The following is a 17,841-nucleotide window of genomic DNA, read 5'->3' on the forward strand; positions in this document are numbered from 1 at the left end:
CTGCATGTCTGCTTTAGCCCTCTCAACTAGAGAATGAAGAACAAGCCAGAGGCTGGTTCACAGTAGGAGTATGGGGTGGGCGTCTGAATGGGGCAATGCCAGACTGCTGAGAGATTGCCATGGAGACAGAGGTGTGACTCTGGCAAAAAAGACGGGACTCTAGAGAAGGGTGGGCCCATGGAGTCCAAGAGCACCGAAGATGGGTCCATGGAAGCCGGGGTCTGTGGGAACAGGAACATGGAGGCAAGAGATGTGGCTACAGGGCATAGTGACCTTGGGGCACAGAAATGAGTCTTTAAATATAGTGATGGCTTGTTCCGGGAGAGATGAAACTGGAGATCAAGAGTGCGTCTCTGGAGACAAGGACATGGCCACTGGAAGAGATAGGCTATAGTAGTGGAGCTGTTGGGACAGGGACGTCAAGGAAAAAAAGATGACCAATAGCTGGTCATGGTGGTGTGGGTCTTGAATCCCAGGACACAGGTCTCACAGGCAGGTGAATCTCTTTAAGGGCAGCCTATTCTACACAGCCAGTTCCTGGGACAGCCAAGGAGACTTACTGAAAAGGAGAGGAGAGTAGGCAGACATGATGAAGGCTGGAGTTGGGTCAGAAGTGGATCGGGGTCTATTCCATGGGGCCATAAACCAGGAATCTGATGCACTAGAAGGTGGGGAGCCGGGGAGATGAGGAAAGATACTAAGAATGTTGACAGATCAGTCGAGTTCCCAAAGCAGTAGACCGATGTAGGGGCAGAGTGAGGACAGGCACAAGGCATGGGACAGTAATAAAGAGGGATCTGAAATGGCACAACCAGGGTCATGTGGAGGTGCCCTAGGCACAGAGCCCACATTGTTACATGGATCCTGGTGGTGGTGGGACCCTAGCCTCACTGTGTCCTCCTCTTATCTACCTAGCCCTCTTGGCCACTGATATGAGCCCCTGTGGGCTTAACGTGAGCCTAGCGGATGAGGCAACAGCGTGTGCAACACCCAGGGTCCCCAACACATCTACGGTGCTGCCAGGCGATTCCGGCACATCACCGGCGCTGCCTATCTTCTCCATGACCCTGGGTGCAGTGTCCAACGTGCTGGCCCTGGCGCTGCTGGCACAAGCTGCAGGTCGTCTGCGGCGGCGCCGCTCAGCTGCCACTTTTCTGTTGTTCGTTGCTAGCCTGCTAGTCATTGACCTGGCAGGCCATGTGATCCCGGGGGCGCTGGTGCTTCGCCTGTATGCTGCAGGACGTTCTCCTACTGGCGGGGCCTGTCATTTCTTGGGCGGCTGTATGGTCTTCTTCGGCCTATGCCCACTCTTGCTTGGCTGCGGCATGGCCGTGGAGCGCTGCGTGGGTGTCACGCAGCCACTACTCCATGCGGCGCGCATGTCAATGGCCCACGCACGCCTGGCACTAGTCGTGCTGGCTGCCATGGCTTTGGCAGTGGCGCTGCTGCCGCTAGCACAAGTGGGTCACTACGAGCTACAGTACCCTGGCACCTGGTGTTTCATTAGTCTTGGACCTCGTGGAGGTTGGCGCCAGGCATTGCTTGCTGGCCTCTTCGCCGGCCTTGGCCTGGTAGCGCTCCTTGCGGCACTCGTGTGCAATACGCTCAGCGGCCTGGCGCTCCTGCGAGCCCGCTGGAGGCGTCGCAGCTCTCGACGTCTCCGTGAGACCACAAGCTCCGATGATCGCCGGCGCTCTGAAGATCGCCGGCCCTGGGGGTCCCGTGGACCACACTTGGCCTCCACCTCGTCTGCCTCATCCATCGCTTCAGCCTCCGCCACCCTCCGTAGCTCCCGGGGCGGCGGCTCGGTGCGCAGGGTTCGCACGCACGACGTGGAGATGGTGGGCCAGCTCGTGGGCATCATGGTGGTGTCGTGCATCTGCTGGAGCCCCCTGCTGGTGAGGGGCAGTTGCTCCTCCAACCATACTCCTTCCTTCCCCCTCCTGGCCTCCGCTCCCTTATCACCCTGCCTGCACAAAAAGCCTTACCCCTCTGTCTTATCCCTCTGCTATCCCCGGCTCTACCTTCGCCCTCTTTGGATCTTACTCCGATTCACTCAAGCTTCTTAGTTCGTCCCCCAGCTTCATTCATTTCTAGCCTTCTTCCTCCCCAGCTTTTTATTTTATTTTAGTTGTTCGAAACAAGGTTTCTCTGTAGCTTTGAAGCCTGTCCTGGAACTATCTCTTGTAGACCTGGCTGGCCTCGAACTCACAGAGATCCGCCTGCCTCTACCTTCTAGTGCTGGGATTAAAGATGTGCACCACCAGCGCCTGGCCCTCCCCAGCTTTTTTACCTTTCTTTTGTCCTGTGTGCTAGCAAAGCGGGTCTTCCCTAGCTAGACTCTGCACTCACTGCCGACCTTTGCTCAGTCACTCTCCTTCCCACACAGTATTTGCCCTGCATAGCCCGCCCACCCCTCTCTCACACGGTTCACGCCTGCTTTTCTCGCAGGTGTTGGTGATGTTGGCCATCGGGGGCTGGAACTCTAGCTCCCTGCAAAGGCCGCTGTTTCTGGCTGTGCGCCTCGCGTCGTGGAACCAGATCCTGGACCCGTGGGTGTACATCCTGCTGCGCCAGGCCGTGCTGCGTCAACTGCTTCGTTTCCTGCCCCTGAGGGCCGGTGCAAAGGATGGCCCAACAGAGCTGGGCCTAACCAAGGGTGCCTGGGAGGCCAGTTCACTGCGTAGCTCCCGGCACAGTGGCTTCAGCCATCTCTGACTATGCCCAGAAGCTAAGCCAAACCACTGGGCAGGGCTCAAGGGTGTAGAGAGCTTCAAATACTAACATGGGTGTGTGTCCTGTGTGGCGGGAACACACACTGTGACCGCTCTTTAGTGAAAGAGGCTCCGCCCAGACGAGTACAATTCTAACGTTGGTCACGTGGTGGCGCAGACACTTTAGGATGTTCCAAATATCAGAGGTGGGATCCTCAGGTCAGCAGCTCCAAAAGCATGAGCACTACACTAAATCCATAGTTCTGAGATCAGAGATCCCCACAAATGCTGCGAGGTTTTGGGTCCAATTCCTGTCTCTGCCGCCGCCTTGCAACCAAGCATTCTCCTCATTTTGTTTTCTGTCCTAACCTTGTACCCATACAGCCTTAAAACCCCAACGTTCTCCACCAACACAGCCCTGAGCACCGTCCTCATCCTCCCCCTCCCACTAATGCATGTTCACAGCTTGACCGTTCAATTGAGCCCCAGCACAGTTCTGTCCCCCCTGAGTCTGTCTGCCTCCATCACCTGCTCCAAGCACACCCCACCCCAAATTGCACACAGAGGCTGAAAAAGCATGTATGGGGTAAGCCCCAAAGACCTTTTTAAAACCAAGAACTCTTGGGCAAGGCAGGGGCTTGGGGCTAGTAGCCTCCTGCCACAAAGTCGAAATCCCGGAAGGCAGCCTGCTCCGCAGCTGTGAGGGGCCGCGCATCCCGGGGTGGGCTCAGAGTGGGCGCCTCCCCAGTGAACTCCTCATCGAAGTTGCTGACGTCTGTGCGCCCCGAAAGTGTAGGCACGAAGGGTGGGGGCAGGCGACGAGCCAACAGGACATCCCAGCCCAGCGTCTGTGCAGAGGAGGACAGAGAGTCATTAATGGAGGATGCGGGGAAGTCTGGAGACCAGCAGGAAGTAGACACGGTGCAGAGGGACTAGAGCTCAGATCAATCAAGGGAGTCTGGGGTAGCTCAGGTTAGCCCTGTAATGCCATGGGCCTGGATTAGCAGTGGGAGTAAAGAGGGGAATGAGGGGTGCAGACAAAAGGAGCTAACCTTTGAGAGGAATCATGGTGGCTTGGGGGGGGGGGCAATACAACTCTTGAGATGGAGCAACTAGATTTGGGGTGAGAAACACCCAGGTCCTTGGGGTGACTGACAGGGTGAGGAAGGAGTCTGCTCACCCTGAAAAAAGGCTGTTTTTTCACATCTTCTGCGTCCCGCTCAGTGGCTCCCAGCCTCCGCTCTGGGTTCCTCCGCAGCAGCTGTGAGACGAGGTGCATGTCAGTGTATCAGAGTCCTGTGCCTCAGAACCCTTTTCTGCCCACCTTGCTCTTTGTGGTAGGGGGTATGCTTACCCTTCTCATGATGCCAATGGCCTCTGCTGACAGGAAGCGGGGATAACGAACCTCATCGTTGACAATACTGTCAAAAACCTCCTCCTCGTCATCCCCAGGGAATGGAGACTAGAGGGCAGAGAGAGTCAGGTTGAGCAGACCCCACTTTTAGCCAGTCCAGCTCACCCAGTACTACCCAATGGCCCTACCCCTACCCCTGGGGGTGTCCCAGAGCTGGCTTACAGAGGGTAAGTATCTCGTTTTAGTTACAGAAACTGAGATCAGAGAGGCAAAGCTAACACATAGCAGGAGCGGATTCCCATCCCACACCGGGGCACATGCATGTTCTCTACAGAAAAAAAGGTAGCCTAGGCCTCACCTCCCCAACCAGCATCTCATAGAGCAACACGCCCAGTCCCCACCAGTCCACCGCTCGTGTGTAGGATGTGTCTGTCAGCACTTCGGGCGCCAGGAACTCTGGGGTTCCACAGAATGTGCTGGTCCGGTCTCCATAGCCCATCCCTGGGTGGGTGGAATACAAGGCCATGTGAGCCACCAGTGGCTGGGGGGGCGGGTAGAGTATGAGACACTCCAAATAGCCAGCCCTACCCCTACTCAGTATAGGGAGACCCGGGAAGGAGGGGCTAAAGCTGGCAAACTACCCTGAAGCTCTTAGGGTGAGCATGTGCCTGCAAGCAAAGCCCATAGAGAAGAGAATGTCACCTGACCACCCCCTAGTCCTCTCATCCCAGGATTGCAGCCCCTCACCCTCCTTGCAGAGGCCAAAGTCTGCGATCTTGACGTAGCCCTCAGTATCCAGGAGCAAATTGTCCAACTTCAGGTCCCTGGGGAATGGGGGTGTCAGGGGATATAAAGAGGGATGATTGGGAGTGGGGGCTTTGTACAGAGCTTGAGCATGTCCAGTCTATGGGCAGAACGTGCTCTCGTGTACACACCTGTAGACAATCTTGTGTTCATGGAGGAACTGCAGCCCCAGCACCACACAGGCGGAATAGAAGCTGCAGAGACGCACAAGATCACACAAGCCTGGCTCCACCGGTGCCAAAGTCCCTAACCCCTGGGGTCCCAAAGCTCTGTGGGTGGTGGGGTGGAAGGAAGGGAGGGGGGCGGGGCCTCCAGTGATGGGCAGTTAAGAAGACTCACACGGCCCGCGGCTCGGAGAACACATCGCTGTGGATGTGCAGCATCAGGTCTCCGCCCGCTGAGTACTCCATCACAAAGCACACGTGCTCTGGGGTCTGGAAACAGCCGAAAAGGTTCACCAGGAAGGGATGTCCTGCCCTGGTCACGGCCGCCAAAATCCGCTTCTCACACATCAAGCTAGGCAGGAGGCAGAAGTCAGAGGGCCCAGCCACTCCCTGACCTGCGCCCATGCCCTCTGGCGCTCACAACAGGTGTCTGTTGAGGACCTGCTTTACTGTGCAACTTTGGGCGTCGTGGCTGCTACACACCCACAATCTACACATTGTCTTGGGAAGCAGGTGAGGGCACAGGCTCAGGCTGGTCAGAGCAGTCCAAGTGCGTGCTGGGGACTGGATTAGGGACAGCACCCGTGTGGACTAAAGCAGGTGGAGGACCCGGGTCCGAACTTGGGGCGGAAAAGCTTCAGTCTGTGAGAGGACTGCAAGCACAGCCCACAAAGGAGCACACAACCAGAAACGTCACCAAGCACCTGCGCACAAGGCCTTAAGGCAGACATGACGGCTTCTCTCCAGAGCAGTAAATAAATCCCTCTTACTCATTTAAACTTTGGATCAGGTGACTGGTTATTACAGAGGTGCCTGGGAAGTCTTGAGACAGCCTGATGCCTCTAGAGGGTCAAGGACGGTGAAGAAAACTTTAAATAGACCTTCTTCCTTGATCCACCAGACAGCCCTATGCGGAAGGCATTTCCATGTGTATTTGATGGTTAGATCAGGAGGCTGAGCTCTGAAGGAGGCCAGCTTTTCCTAGCATCTGGAGGCACAGGTGACAGAGGCATCTTACCTGGGACCCTGACCCCAAAACTGAGGCAGTCCCACATCCCTACAGTTTACAGTTTGGTCCTGAACCTCCTGCCTACTGTGTGACCTCTGGCAGACTGTTAACCCATGAGCAGAGTGGGAGATAATAACAGCATTCACTCTGGAAGGGGAGAAGAGTGAGTCGTAGTAACTCTTTCTAAGTCTTAGGAAAGAGGGTTGTAAGTTCTAGTACCATGAGTTTCTCACTGAATGCTCAATAGTGACTATTCTTGGGCTGTTTCCTAGAAATCCTCAAGGGCCAGGATAGGGCCTCACCTCTCCACCTCGTCTCGGGCTACTATGTCACCTTTCTTCAAGGCTTTGATGGCAAAGAGCTCCCCACTAGAGCGGAATTCAGACAGCAGCACCTGTAACACAGCGGGCACAGGAGCCTTAATGGACACCCTGGGCCCTTGGAGGAAGACCTCTGAGCCCATAAGTCCTTCCCCTGCCTCACCTTCCCAAAATGACCCCGGCCCAGCACTGCCAAGAACTTGAAGTCCTCAAGCATCAGAGGTGACTGCCTCAGGGGGCTGTGGAAGAAGGGAGCTAGTGAACTCAGAGAGTAGGCAGGAGTGCGGGGGTGGGGAGGGAGGGAGGGGTATCACCTGCACGGGCCAGGGCCTGGGGTCTCCTGGGTCTCTGAAGGCAGCTCTGGAGAGGTGGTGGATTCATGGGTTGAAGAACTCTGTGGTGCAGAGGTCATGGTAGCCACAAATCAGAATTATCCCTAAGAGCCAACAGGGCCCGAGCTACTCCCTCCTCTCCTCTCCCCGTGCCTGACCCACACCCCCCCTCCCAGGACCTTTGCCTTCACACTGACATGATTTCTTTGTAGGACTAGGGAAGAACCTAGTTCCTACACATGGTTACACATGGTACCCCCTGGCACTATTTATTTTCTTTGAGCAGGTTCTCACCAAATTGCCCAAGCTATCTCTTGGACTTGTGATCCTTCTGCCTCAGCCTGCTGAATAACATGGACCCCAGGCTTGCATCACCAGGCCCAGGTCCCTCCTCTGTGTAACCCTTTATTTAGATTACCTGTGCAGGCATCAGATGACTCCTGACTGAAGAACAGGGCCCCTTGTCCATCTCTGCTCCATTTTCCTCCCAGTATACTTCATATTTACTGGTTTCAGCCTGGACAGACTGATGGACTGATGGACTTGGACTGGGCATAGAATGCAGGACTCACACCTGCGAGGTGAACGCTCTGCTACAGAGCTCCATCCCGGCCTAGCCATGCCACGTGAACATCAGTCACATGAACATCTGACTGAAAACAATCAGGCCTGGGGCAGCCTTCAAAATGGCCCAGATAAGGGAAGGTGCTTCCTGTACCAAGCCTGGTGTCCTGAGGTAGACCCCAAACCCACATAGTAAAAGGACAGAATCAATTCCTACAAGTTGTCCTCTGACCCCCACACTTGTGAGGTGCAACACCTATGCACCCCCCAAAACAACAACATACAAACACATATATTGAAAGAGAATCAGGACCTGAGGGTGCCGCTCATGTGAGACCCCAGGTTCCATCCCCTTTTCCAAAAGTCAGGTGCTGGGACACAATCTCAGCACTCAGGAGGCTGAAGCAGCATGATGCAAAAAGAAACGGGAACTGGGCCAACAACGTAACATGGTGGGTAAGGCACCTGTCGACAAGTCTGACTGATTTTGAGTCCTGGGCCCCACAAGGTGGAGGGAGAGAACTGAGTTCTATAAGTTGTTCCTCTGACCTCCATATGAGTGCCCACACATTCACACAAAATAAATAGAAAGATTAAAAACTTTAAAAAGAAGCCACACATGGTGGCACACACTTTTAATCCCAGTACTCAGGAGAGAGAAGGCAATTTCTGTGAGTCCAAAGCCAGCCTGGTCTCATAGTGAGTTCAAGGACAGCTAGGGCTACACAGAGAAACCTTGTTTTGACAAATCCAAAACAAACAAACAAATAGATGAATCTAAGAGGAAAATAGATAAATGTTGAATGCTGGTGGCCAGCCTATGGATATATAGCCTATCAAAGCCGGAAATGGTTGGAGGGAATGTGGCTGTTTGAAAGAAAACGTCCCCCAAAGGAAGTAGCACTATTAGGAGGCATGGCCTTGTTGAAGTGGGTCACTGTGGGGACGGGCTTTAAGGAATCGTTTGCTCAAGTTTCAATCAGTGTAACACTCACACCACTTCCTGTTGCCTGCAAGATGCAGGACCCTCAGGGACTTCTCTAGTACCATATCTGCCTACACGCCTCCATGTCCCACCATGATGACAATGGTCTGAACCTCTGAACTGTAAGCGAGTCACCCTATGAACTGTTTTCCTTTATAGGAGCTGCCATGGTCATGGTGTCTCCTAACTAAGACAAGGGAAAAAGAACAGGAGCATCTGGTGACCCGCAGGAGTCTTGTCTATGACACCGCTACTCTCCCGGGCAGCACTCAACAGCTCGCAGAGCTGCGCCAGCTCCTTGACTCTACACAAACACCATGACCACAGAACTGAGCAAGCTCATCAAGAGAGCAACAAAATCTGTCTCTGATATAAACTGATTTGTTTTCCTTCATGTTTTAGACCAACAGCTCTGTAACTGGACTTAGACCTGCTCAACAAAATATGCCAGGTACTGGAAATCCAGATAACTACCCAGAGCTAGAACCTGGAGGAAACCTATAGCTACCATTGCACTGAACCAGCACAGTCCCTGACTATATTCTAAATATTTGTCCTTACACCCACAGAGAAGTAGTCCTCACCCCTCATGAAGGAAACCTCTCTTTGCTATGGATGGAGACCACTACAGAAACCATAATCAATCAGAATGCAGAGGTGTGGAGTCCAGTCCAGTGGTCAGGGGACTCTGTGGAAGGGGTGGTGGTAGAATGACCGTAAGAGCCGGAGGATCAGGAAGTTTGCCGTGGGCTATCTCCTGCAGGTGGCAGAAGCTAGCCTGTAAAGTCTCAACAGCTGTGAGCTGAACATGGACAACAATAGGCATGCCAAAGAGGCTGGGGAAAAGGACACGAAGCCTCAGCTCTACTCAAAGAACTACAGCAACTAAGCTATGCTTAGAGTAAGAGAGATAAGTCTTTCCCTGGGAAAAGCACACTAACTGGTTACCCAATATCAAATGATCAGCCTTGGAAACATACAAATATTTGACATTATCAAGGATGAGCAGATTGTATGTAGGAATATGTAAATATTCACACATACATACATACATACATGCAACAGCAATTAATGAAAAAAGAGGTCATGAATTTGAAAAACAAGAAGGGGTCTACAGAAGGATTTAAAGGGATAAAAGGGAAGAGGGAACTGCTATATTATAATCTCAAAAAGAAAAAATGCTCCCCAACAAAAGAACTGTTACCAAGCTGAGGATGACCGGCGTTCCCAAACCCCACCCCTGCTTCCCAGAACAGGGCTCATGAATGGGCACCTTTTCTGCCCTCTTCTCACCAGCTCAAAGTTTATGTTTCTTTCTTTTCTTTTTTTTTTCTTTTCTTTTCTTTTTTTCCAGGCTGGAGATAGAACCCAGAGCTGCAAGCACACTACTCAAGAGCTCTTCTGGAGAGCAAATCTCTAGCTCCCAAGCTCACGTGACCCTTACTTAGCTTTGGTTGTGAGACAGGGTCTGGGTATGTAGCCCAGCTGGCTTAGAACTTACTACACAGTCTAGGCTGGACTCCAGCGATGCCCCTGCCTCAGCCACCCCTTGCTGGGATGGTATGCTGGCACCACTCTGCCCAGCTTCCCAGCTGACAATTTTTTTTTAAAACTATTTATTTATTATGTATACAATATTCTGTCTGTATGCCTGAAGGCCAGAAGAGGGTGCCAGACCTCTTTACAGATGGTTGTGAGCCACCATGTGGTTGCTGGGAATTGAATTCAGGACCTTTGGAAGAGCAGGCAATGCTCTTAACCACTGAGCCATCTCTCCAGCCCCCCCCCCCCCCCCCCTGCTGACAATTTTAAGCTAGGATAGAAAACAGTCAAGGTCCTAGGATGTTGATGTTGTTCAGTTGGCAGAGCATCTGCCTAGCATGCAAAAAGCCCTGGATTTCACCATTGGCAACCTAGAGACCAGGCCTGGGAATCTCACCACTCAGGGGACAGAGGCAGGAGGATCAGGAGTTCAAGAGTTCAAAGTCTAAACTATATTGAACAAAACCAAACAAAAAGCCTGGTTCTGCTGTGTAATCCCTGGTTAGCTCCTGCAGGCTTCTGAAAGAGCAGCGGGTTCCCTAGGCTGCCCTGCCTAGAGGAGGTGGGCACTCACCAGGCTGCATAAGGCGGGGGGCTCCTCTGGGGGGCTCTTCTGGGACGAGCTGTCTGAGTCAGCACCAAGGTTCAACTTCTCCATGGATATATCTCTGAAGGAGGGGAGGAAGATGAGTTGGGGACCTAGTACCTTGGAAACAAGGGACAGGTGAGACTGGAGCCATCCTCCTTCCTTACCCAGTGTTCCGAACCTCAGAACCTGGAGATGCGTTGGGACTGAAGGTGCCCGTGGTGACAGAATTAGGGATGAGTCTCCGGAGAAGCCTCACCCAAGTTGCCACATCAATGTTCATCTGTCTGGCACGCTGAAATGCCTTCCCTAGGAGAGCAAGGCTAGGATCACTACCTGTGATGTCCTGAGGGTCCCTGGCTCCAGCTCGGCTCACTTGGGCCACTTCTTACCTTGCTGCTTGGAGAAAATTTTTTTCTGTCGTTGTAGCCTAGGGATCCGCTCAATGATGGGGTTGCGAAAGGTGACCTGTGGGGACAAACATGCTCAGCTACAGTGGTCTCAGGAGCAGAGGCACTCATCACTTTAAGTATGGGCACTAGGCCTCTCTGAGGGCAAATGGCTTGACTCTAGCAGTGTCAATGACTTTGGCAGTGACTATGCACAGCCAATGACTTCCCTCCTGGATTCACTACTGATGGGGTCCGAGCCGGATGGACTGTGGGGAAGAGGAAGATGACATCACTACAGACCTGACTCGTCCCTTTGTCTCCCTGTCGGCATGAGAGCAGCTCCATTCCGTGTCGTGCTTTGCCACTAACTTAGTGGCAACTGGGGGGGATCGGCTATGATCGGAAACCATGAATCCAAAGAAATCTGCTTCCTCTAAGTTTATTTCTCCTGGGTATTTTGTCAAGCAACAGAAGCTGATGACTATGGAGGAGCAACACCACTCCCTGCTGGCCTTCGGAAGTGCTCACTCTGATAGAAGGGACTGGAGGAAAAGTCTATTCTGGCGCGCAGTTTAGGGAACATAGTCTGTCACGGAAGGAAGACATGGTGGCTAAGGCAGTGGGGTTCACAGTGGCAGAAGACGAAAGCACAGTTACTTCTCAGAGGACCAGGAGGCAGAAAGCTAGCAGGAAGAAGGGCCTGACTATAGTCCTCATAGTCTGTCCACTAGTGACACACTTCCCGAAGCTTCTAGAACCTCTCAAAACGGCCAGCAGCTGGGGAGCGAGTGTTCAAACTAAGTCCTCCGCGGAGTTGTAATAGTTAATATTAGTTATCAGCCCCCTGCTTCCTGACTTCACTCCCTACCACTGTGACAGCCACCTACAGCTCCTGCTGTCCTGACCTCCCCACCGTGATAAACAAGGAGCCAAAAGAAACCCCCTCCTCCCAAAACTGCTTCTGCGAGGGTGTTTTTACCACAGCCGCAGGAAAAGTACTTAAGACAGGAACATCCATGTTCAAACCATAACAGGCTTCCAGCTTGGAAATGGAGGAAGCAAGCAGTCAGACCCTCCTGTGGACCAACAAGCCCAGTGCAAGTCCGGGGACCTGTGTCACGTGGCCTACTGAGTGTGGTCACCGTTGGCCACACGAGCGTCATCTAGCACTGCTGCTAAGGTCAGCCATGTCCCCAGTAGCCCTGTGTATTGAAGATTTAGTCACAAACCTGTGGCTCTATTCGGGAGGTGGCGTAGCCACTCGTGAGGGAACCATGATGATTTAGTTTAGTATTCCCAACTCCAACATGTTATAGTTATTGAGTTCTGGATAGGTGCCATGTGTGGAGGTCAAAATTTAAATTCCTCAAAACTTGAGTGAGGTAAAAACTTTAGTTTCCAGTTAGACTAGCCACACTTCTGAGAGTTCTGTCAGGTGCAGCCCTCACTTGCTTTTTGGCCACCAGCAGCATCCGCTTCTACTCGAGTTTGCTGTTGCCGCTGTTTTGCGGTTCTGGGGACGGAAGCCAGAGCTTTGAACACACGAGCCTTGTGCTCCACACTAGGCTCACCACAGAGCTTGGTTCTTTGACACAGAACTCACTATGTAGCCCAGGCTGGAGTGGCAGAACATAGGGGTTTGAGGCTTGATTTATGTTTCAGACAGGGTCTCTCTCTATGTAGCCTGAAATACACTATGCAGATCAAGCTGGCTTCAAACTCAGATCTGCCTGCCTCTGTTTCCAGAGTGCTGGGATTGAAGGTGTGCATCACCATATCCAACTGTTTTGTTTTTAAGGTAGGCTCTCTCTCTCTCTCTCTCTCTCTCTCTCTCTCTCTCTCTCTCTCTCTCTCCCTTTCTTCTCCTCTTTGGTTTTTCAAGGCAGGATTTGTTTGTGTAGCTTTGGCTGTCCTGGAACTTGCTCAGTGCACCAGACTGCCTCAAACTCAGAGATAAACCTGCCTCTGCTTCCAGAATGCTGGGATTAAAGGTGTGTACCACTACCTGGCTTTGGTTTTGGATTTTGGTAAGTCTTTTATATCCCTGGCTTCCTGCTCACCATGTGACTTGAGATTATATGACACTTAGTTTTATTGTTTGTTTAACGTATGGGTGTTTTGCCTGCATGTATATCTATGTACTACATGTGTACCTAGTAACCAAGGAGGCCAGAAGAGGGTGTCAGAACCCCTACAACTGGAGTTACAGATAGCTGTGAGTAGCCATGTGGGTACTGGTAATCAAACTTGGGTCCTCTGGAAGAGCAGCTAGTGCTCTTAACTGCTGAGCCATCTCTCCAGTGCCCACATCTAGTTTTATCTGGAATTAGAAATGGGGCCCAGGGCTTTGTGCATGCTAGGCAAGCATTCCCCAGCTGTGCCCGCCTCCAGGTCAACATGTAATCTGCTGAGGCACAGTCTTCTGGGACCACATCTCATACGTGGTCCATTACCACTGAGCCTTCCTTATGTGAGCGGTGCTGTTCCTGGCATCATTCCCCACTCTCAGGAGCCTGACTTCCTGTGAATGCTCAGAACTATCTGAAATTAATCTCCTCACACTGGACAATCAGGGGCAAGGAGGCAAGACACATCTTGGGGTCAGAAGTCAGGGAGCAAGCTGTACCTCAGCCACCAGGCATCCCTGGGGTTCCATGTCCAGCTGCACCTCATGCCTCTCGTTGTCCAAGAAGTCCTCCAACTTCAGAAATTTGAGCGCACACAGGCCCCTCTGGTCCCTCCAGAACACAGCCAACTCCAGCTCCCGTGCCTCAAGGAAGAAGAATGGGGCCATCCATCATCTCGGGTGTCTGAAGCCCAAACTCCTGTTCCTCTAATCCCATTGTCCCCCAACTCAGCTCACCCTCTCCAGTTCCAGGGTAAAGCTCTGGTCCCAGGCATTGGGGCCGCATGGCTTCCAGGCTGTCTGTCCCACCACTGCATTGTCCAGCTTGAGCACGGTGCTGACCTCGGCTGAAAGCAGGAGAGGGCAGCAGGAAAGGGGGTGCTTGTTCCACACCTGTCAGTGTCTTTCTAAGGGCCTTGCCTCAATGCCCTGAGAGCTTGTCTTGCACAGTAAAGCCTTTAGTTCAGATTGTGGGTTGGGGAGAAGGGGTTGTTCATTTTGGGGTGTTTACCTTTTGGTTCTAAGATAGACTTTTCCTCCAAAGACCAGGCTAGCCTAGAACTTACTCTGAAACCCAGACCACCATGAATCCTCCCACTTCAGTGTCCCAGGTGTTAGGGTTACAGGCATGCACCACCATGTCAATCCTCATTTTTGTTTGATGTTTTTTGAGATAGTGTTTCATGTAGCCCAGGCTGGCCCTGAACTTCTGCTCTTCTTGCTTCTATCTCCTAAATTCTGGGAGGCTTGTATGACCATACCAGATACGTGTTTGGTTGGTTTGTTTTGAGACAGTCTTGTGTAGCTCAGGCTAGCCTTGGATACATTTTTAGGACGGTTATGAATTTTTCATTGCCCTATCTCTACTTCTAAGCCTGCCAGGGTTGCAGGTGTGTGCTACCACACTTGGTTTATCTAGTGCTGGGACTCAGACTAAGGGCGCCACACATGCTAGGCAAGCACTCCACATAACCTCTGTCCCTCACCTACTGCTGTGCCCATCAGTTCACCTCCCTCGTTTCGGCTCCCTAACAAACATGCTCTACTCTAGCACCCGCCGTCCTACTTCCTGTCTCCGAGGACCTGAAGCTCCCCACGGCCCTCAGTGTTTATCCATGCTGTGGCATGGCACATGGTCTCCTTGCTTCTGAAATTGAATTCTAGTCCACTATTTCTGTTTTCATAAAACACAATGGACATGACTTCTCCCTTCTTGTCATTTTTAAAAACGCCACAAACCGGGTGTCTAGCACTTCAGACCCTCATTCAGTTCTTTGATGGACACAGAAACTAAACTGTGAGGTAACGTGGTTGTTGCTATTTTCCCCCTTTATGCTTGTTGGGCTTGGGATGGGACCAAGGCCTCAAGCACGCTAGGCAAGTGCCCTCCTCTGAGCCCGTGACCCCATTCCTCTGGCAGAATCTAAGCAGCTCTAGCACTGGTCCAGTCCCCAGCCTGCAGTTTCCCACAGTGGCTAATTCACTTACACTCCCACACCCCATGTAAACAGGTTCCAACTTCTCTATGTCCTTTCTTACGTTTGTGGGCTTTTGTTTTGTCTTGTTATTCTTTTGGTAAGTTATCCCAATGGATGTGACCATTTTATCTATTTAATTTTTATTTCATCTATTTACTTTTATTTTTATGTGTATGAGTATTTTGCCTGCATGTATGTATATATGTGTACTAGGTGTGTGTCTGGTGCCTGAAGCGGTCAGAAGAAGGTGTCAGATCCCCTAGAACTGGATTTATGGAGGGTTGTGGGCAGTTATGTGGATAATGGGAACCAAACCCAAGGTCCTCTACAAGAGCAGCATGTGCTCTTAACTGCTGAGCCATCTCTCAGGCCTCTCATTTTTATTGTTTACTTATATATGCATATGTATGTCTGCGTGGGAGATTGTGCACATGACATAGAGATCAGGGAGGGCAGAAGAGGGCATCGGGGCCTTGGAGCTACCGTTAAAGCAGTCAGGAGACCCCTGATGTGGGCTGAAGTCCTCTGTAAGCTCAGTACATACTTTTACCACTGAGTCCTCTCTCTAGTGCCTGTTCAGTGGTGGAAAAGTCAGGGCACCTGTGCTCCCAGCTTACTCAGCTGGCTGAGGCACGAGTGTCATCACTTGAGGCCAGAATTTGAGGGCAGCCTGGGCCACATAGTGAAATCCTGGCTTTGAATAAACACGCAAACAGACAAATCAATAAATAAAATGCTACAAATGCAGACACCCTACCCAGCCACTCACTCACTCGTGTTTTCAGCTTCTCCCCTGAGGCTGCTCCGTCCACTAAGGCTTCCACTTCGGCTGTAAAGGCCCCGAGCTGGGCGGTTTAGGAAAGGGGTACGGCTGTCAGGGGTTCCAGATGCCCCAGCTGAGAGGGAAGGGTTCCAGGGGATGGTCTCTGGAAGATTCCTGCAGCCTATCACTCGTACTTCCAGGGTCCCTGCAGCAGGAAGGATAGGCTCATCGGAGGCAGGCCAAGGAGACAGAGCAGCGGGAAAAGGACCTCTGCTCATGCAAGCGGCAGCTGAGAAAGGGCAGCCAGTGGGGGCTTTGACACTGCGTCAGAGTAGAGGAAAAGTAGTCTAAGGAAGCTCAGGGTGCTGACATTTTCAAAGAAAAAAAACTGTTGAGGACAGCCAGAAGTAAAGACTAAGGAAGAAAGCAGCACTGTGGGGGCTGTTAATGGCTTGCCACAGGCTGGGGACTGGGCAGAGGAAGGCAGGGCCAAGGAGGAGTGGAGGGCAACAGTCTAGAATCAGAAGAGAGCAAGAAGATGGCTATCAGAGATGAAATGGGGACCAGTATAGGAAGGGGAAGGAGACAATGAGAAGCCTGGAGACCAGGTAAGGAGTCTCAGATCGAGACCCCAGGGGGTGCAGCATGGAGCCCACCTGTGAGAGGTGCAGGCTTGCTCAAAGTGCTGTAGTGCGTGGCAGGGAAGGGCCCAGGCAGCATTGCACTGAAGGCTGATGATGAGGCCACAGTAAGCTCCTCCCGAAGTAGCCGTCCCTTGGGGTGATCAGCCGGTAGCTCCCCGAGGCGCCGCTCCAGTGACTCACGCAGCAAGCCCAGCTTTTGGTTAGATTCAGTCAATTTCTCCTGAGCCTGAGGCAGAAGGCAGAGAGCTAAAGACAGGCATAGGCCCCCAAGAACCCACCCACCTCCAGCAATTTCTTCCTCAGGCCTAAACCTCCAACCTATTTGGTCCCATCAGGTGGAGCCTTAAAGACTAGGCCTTGCCCCTTGCTGGAGCCAGGACCCACTGAGGCTCCATCCTCACCAAAGCCTTTTCTTTTCTGGTGCCCACAACCTCACTTAAAGCCCGGTCTCTTGCAGGTAGGTGTCCCACCTCTCACAGGCCCCAGTTTAGGCCCCACCCCTTCCCAAGACTCTACCCTGCTCCTAGTTTAGATCTGTCCTGGTGTCTCTCCTCTTTCTTATTGAGGCACCACACTTAATGGTGGCCCATCTAGGTTCCGGCTCCATCCCTCATCATGACTGCTCCTGTTGGATCTCCCTATCTCTCCTGTGTCCCAGACCCGTCCTCCTGCATCTTGAATGCCCCTCCCCTAGTAGAAGCCCTCAGTGTCACCTCGCTGACTGCCTTGCGGTCTGGGGCCTTGGAAGCACTGAGCAGGCGCAGGACATTCTTGGCACCTTCTGCCACAGCATGCTCCACTCTGAAATGGTGTCTCAGCTCCTCAATGCGAAGCTCTACAGCTCCCAGCTCTGGGCCTCCTATGGGCATGGGCCACATGACAGTGGGACAACCTGCAGGATAGCCTGATCCCAGACACACCACGTGGACAGACAGGCACACGCACACCACACACTGCCACCAAAGCGCATCACGGTTTTCCGCTGGAAAGGACTGTCATACTTCCACCCAAACTCAAGTCACTCTTACTCAAACACCAGAACCCCTAGGGACATGGTCACCCAAGTACATTCACAGAAATGACACACAGGCACACTGTCAGTCTAGACTTAGGGACAGACATTGTAACAGCCCTTGTGAGTCCCAGGGAATAACACGGGACAAAGGGAGCACTGTAATCTACAAGGGCAGATATCATCCACAGCCAGTGGCCATCACCCACACATTACACTTTTCAACAAGGGACTGTCATGAAGACATAACTCAGATATTCCTAAAATTCGGGTTCCCTTCACATTCTAGTGAACTGCCACCAATAGGGACGCAGTAAGAAACTGAATGTGTGTGTCCTGCACCAGTTTACACGTGGAGTTCAGCTCTAATGATGGTATTTGGCTATTCGGAGATGGGGGTCTCTGGGCTAGATGAGGTCAGAAGGGAAGAAGTCAAGAGCTAGCAGGGTAAATTACTGGGAAAATCACCTGCCTGGTGCACAGGAGCCTTCCATCCCCAGCACACACACACACACACACACACACACACACACACACACACACACACACACA

General features: G+C 52.3%; 2 protein-coding genes across 4 annotated transcripts in view; one reads left to right on the top strand and one right to left on the bottom strand.

Annotated features, from left to right (window-relative positions):
• Positions 1-848: 848 nt before the first annotated feature.
• Positions 849-3,209, top strand: Ptger1 (prostaglandin E receptor 1). Its single transcript, XM_005370916.2, has 2 exons — positions 849-1,898; positions 2,452-3,209. The coding sequence occupies exons 1-2, from the start codon at positions 858-860 to the stop codon at positions 2,716-2,718; spliced, it is 1,308 nt and encodes a 435-aa protein (XP_005370973.1). The 5' UTR covers positions 849-857; the 3' UTR covers positions 2,719-3,209.
• Positions 3,210-3,287: 78 nt separating this feature from the next.
• The window catches only part of Pkn1 (protein kinase N1), a 30,193-nt gene continuing 15,639 nt past the window's right edge, over positions 3,288-17,841 (bottom strand). Inside the window, exons 5-22 of one of the 3 annotated variants that reach the window (XM_005370915.2) lie at positions 16,991-17,136; positions 16,290-16,503; positions 15,644-15,838; positions 13,630-13,739; positions 13,393-13,536; positions 10,767-10,842; positions 10,542-10,683; positions 10,363-10,456; positions 6,680-6,759; positions 6,529-6,604; positions 6,348-6,439; positions 5,212-5,388; positions 5,004-5,066; positions 4,816-4,892; positions 4,427-4,569; positions 4,069-4,176; positions 3,895-3,975; positions 3,288-3,562 (exon numbers count right to left, since the gene is read on the bottom strand). In XM_005370915.2, coding sequence (XP_005370972.1) covers positions 3,359-3,562; positions 3,895-3,975; positions 4,069-4,176; positions 4,427-4,569; positions 4,816-4,892; positions 5,004-5,066; positions 5,212-5,388; positions 6,348-6,439; positions 6,529-6,604; positions 6,680-6,759; positions 10,363-10,456; positions 10,542-10,683; positions 10,767-10,842; positions 13,393-13,536; positions 13,630-13,739; positions 15,644-15,838; positions 16,290-16,503; positions 16,991-17,136 — 2,222 coding nt within the window. In that variant the 3' untranslated portion in view covers positions 3,288-3,358. Of the gene's footprint in view, positions 3,563-3,894; positions 3,976-4,068; positions 4,177-4,426; positions 4,570-4,815; positions 4,893-5,003; positions 5,067-5,211; positions 5,389-6,347; positions 6,440-6,528; positions 6,605-6,679; positions 6,760-10,362; positions 10,457-10,541; positions 10,684-10,766; positions 10,843-13,392; positions 13,537-13,629; positions 13,740-15,643; positions 15,839-16,289; positions 16,504-16,990; positions 17,137-17,841 lie in introns of those variants that run through there. The other 2 variants (XM_026777910.1, XM_026777911.1) reach the window with 2 other exon arrangements.

Source organism: Microtus ochrogaster, unplaced genomic scaffold (genome assembly GCF_000317375.1).
Source record: "Microtus ochrogaster isolate Prairie Vole_2 unplaced genomic scaffold, MicOch1.0 UNK90, whole genome shotgun sequence".
NCBI lineage: Eukaryota > Metazoa > Chordata > Mammalia > Rodentia > Cricetidae > Microtus > Microtus ochrogaster.

What these genes read in the sequence shown, in the direction of transcription:
- Ptger1 (XM_005370916.2), top strand. Translation starts at nt 858, where the DNA reads ATGGATCCTGGTGGTGGTGGGACCCTAGCCTCACTGTGTCCTCCTCTT. An exon ending in TCTGCTGGAGCCCCCTGCTG is followed by an intron (nt 1,899 to 2,451) that starts GTGAGGGGCAGT and finishes CTTTTCTCGCAG; the next exon opens with GTGTTGGTGATGTTGGCCAT.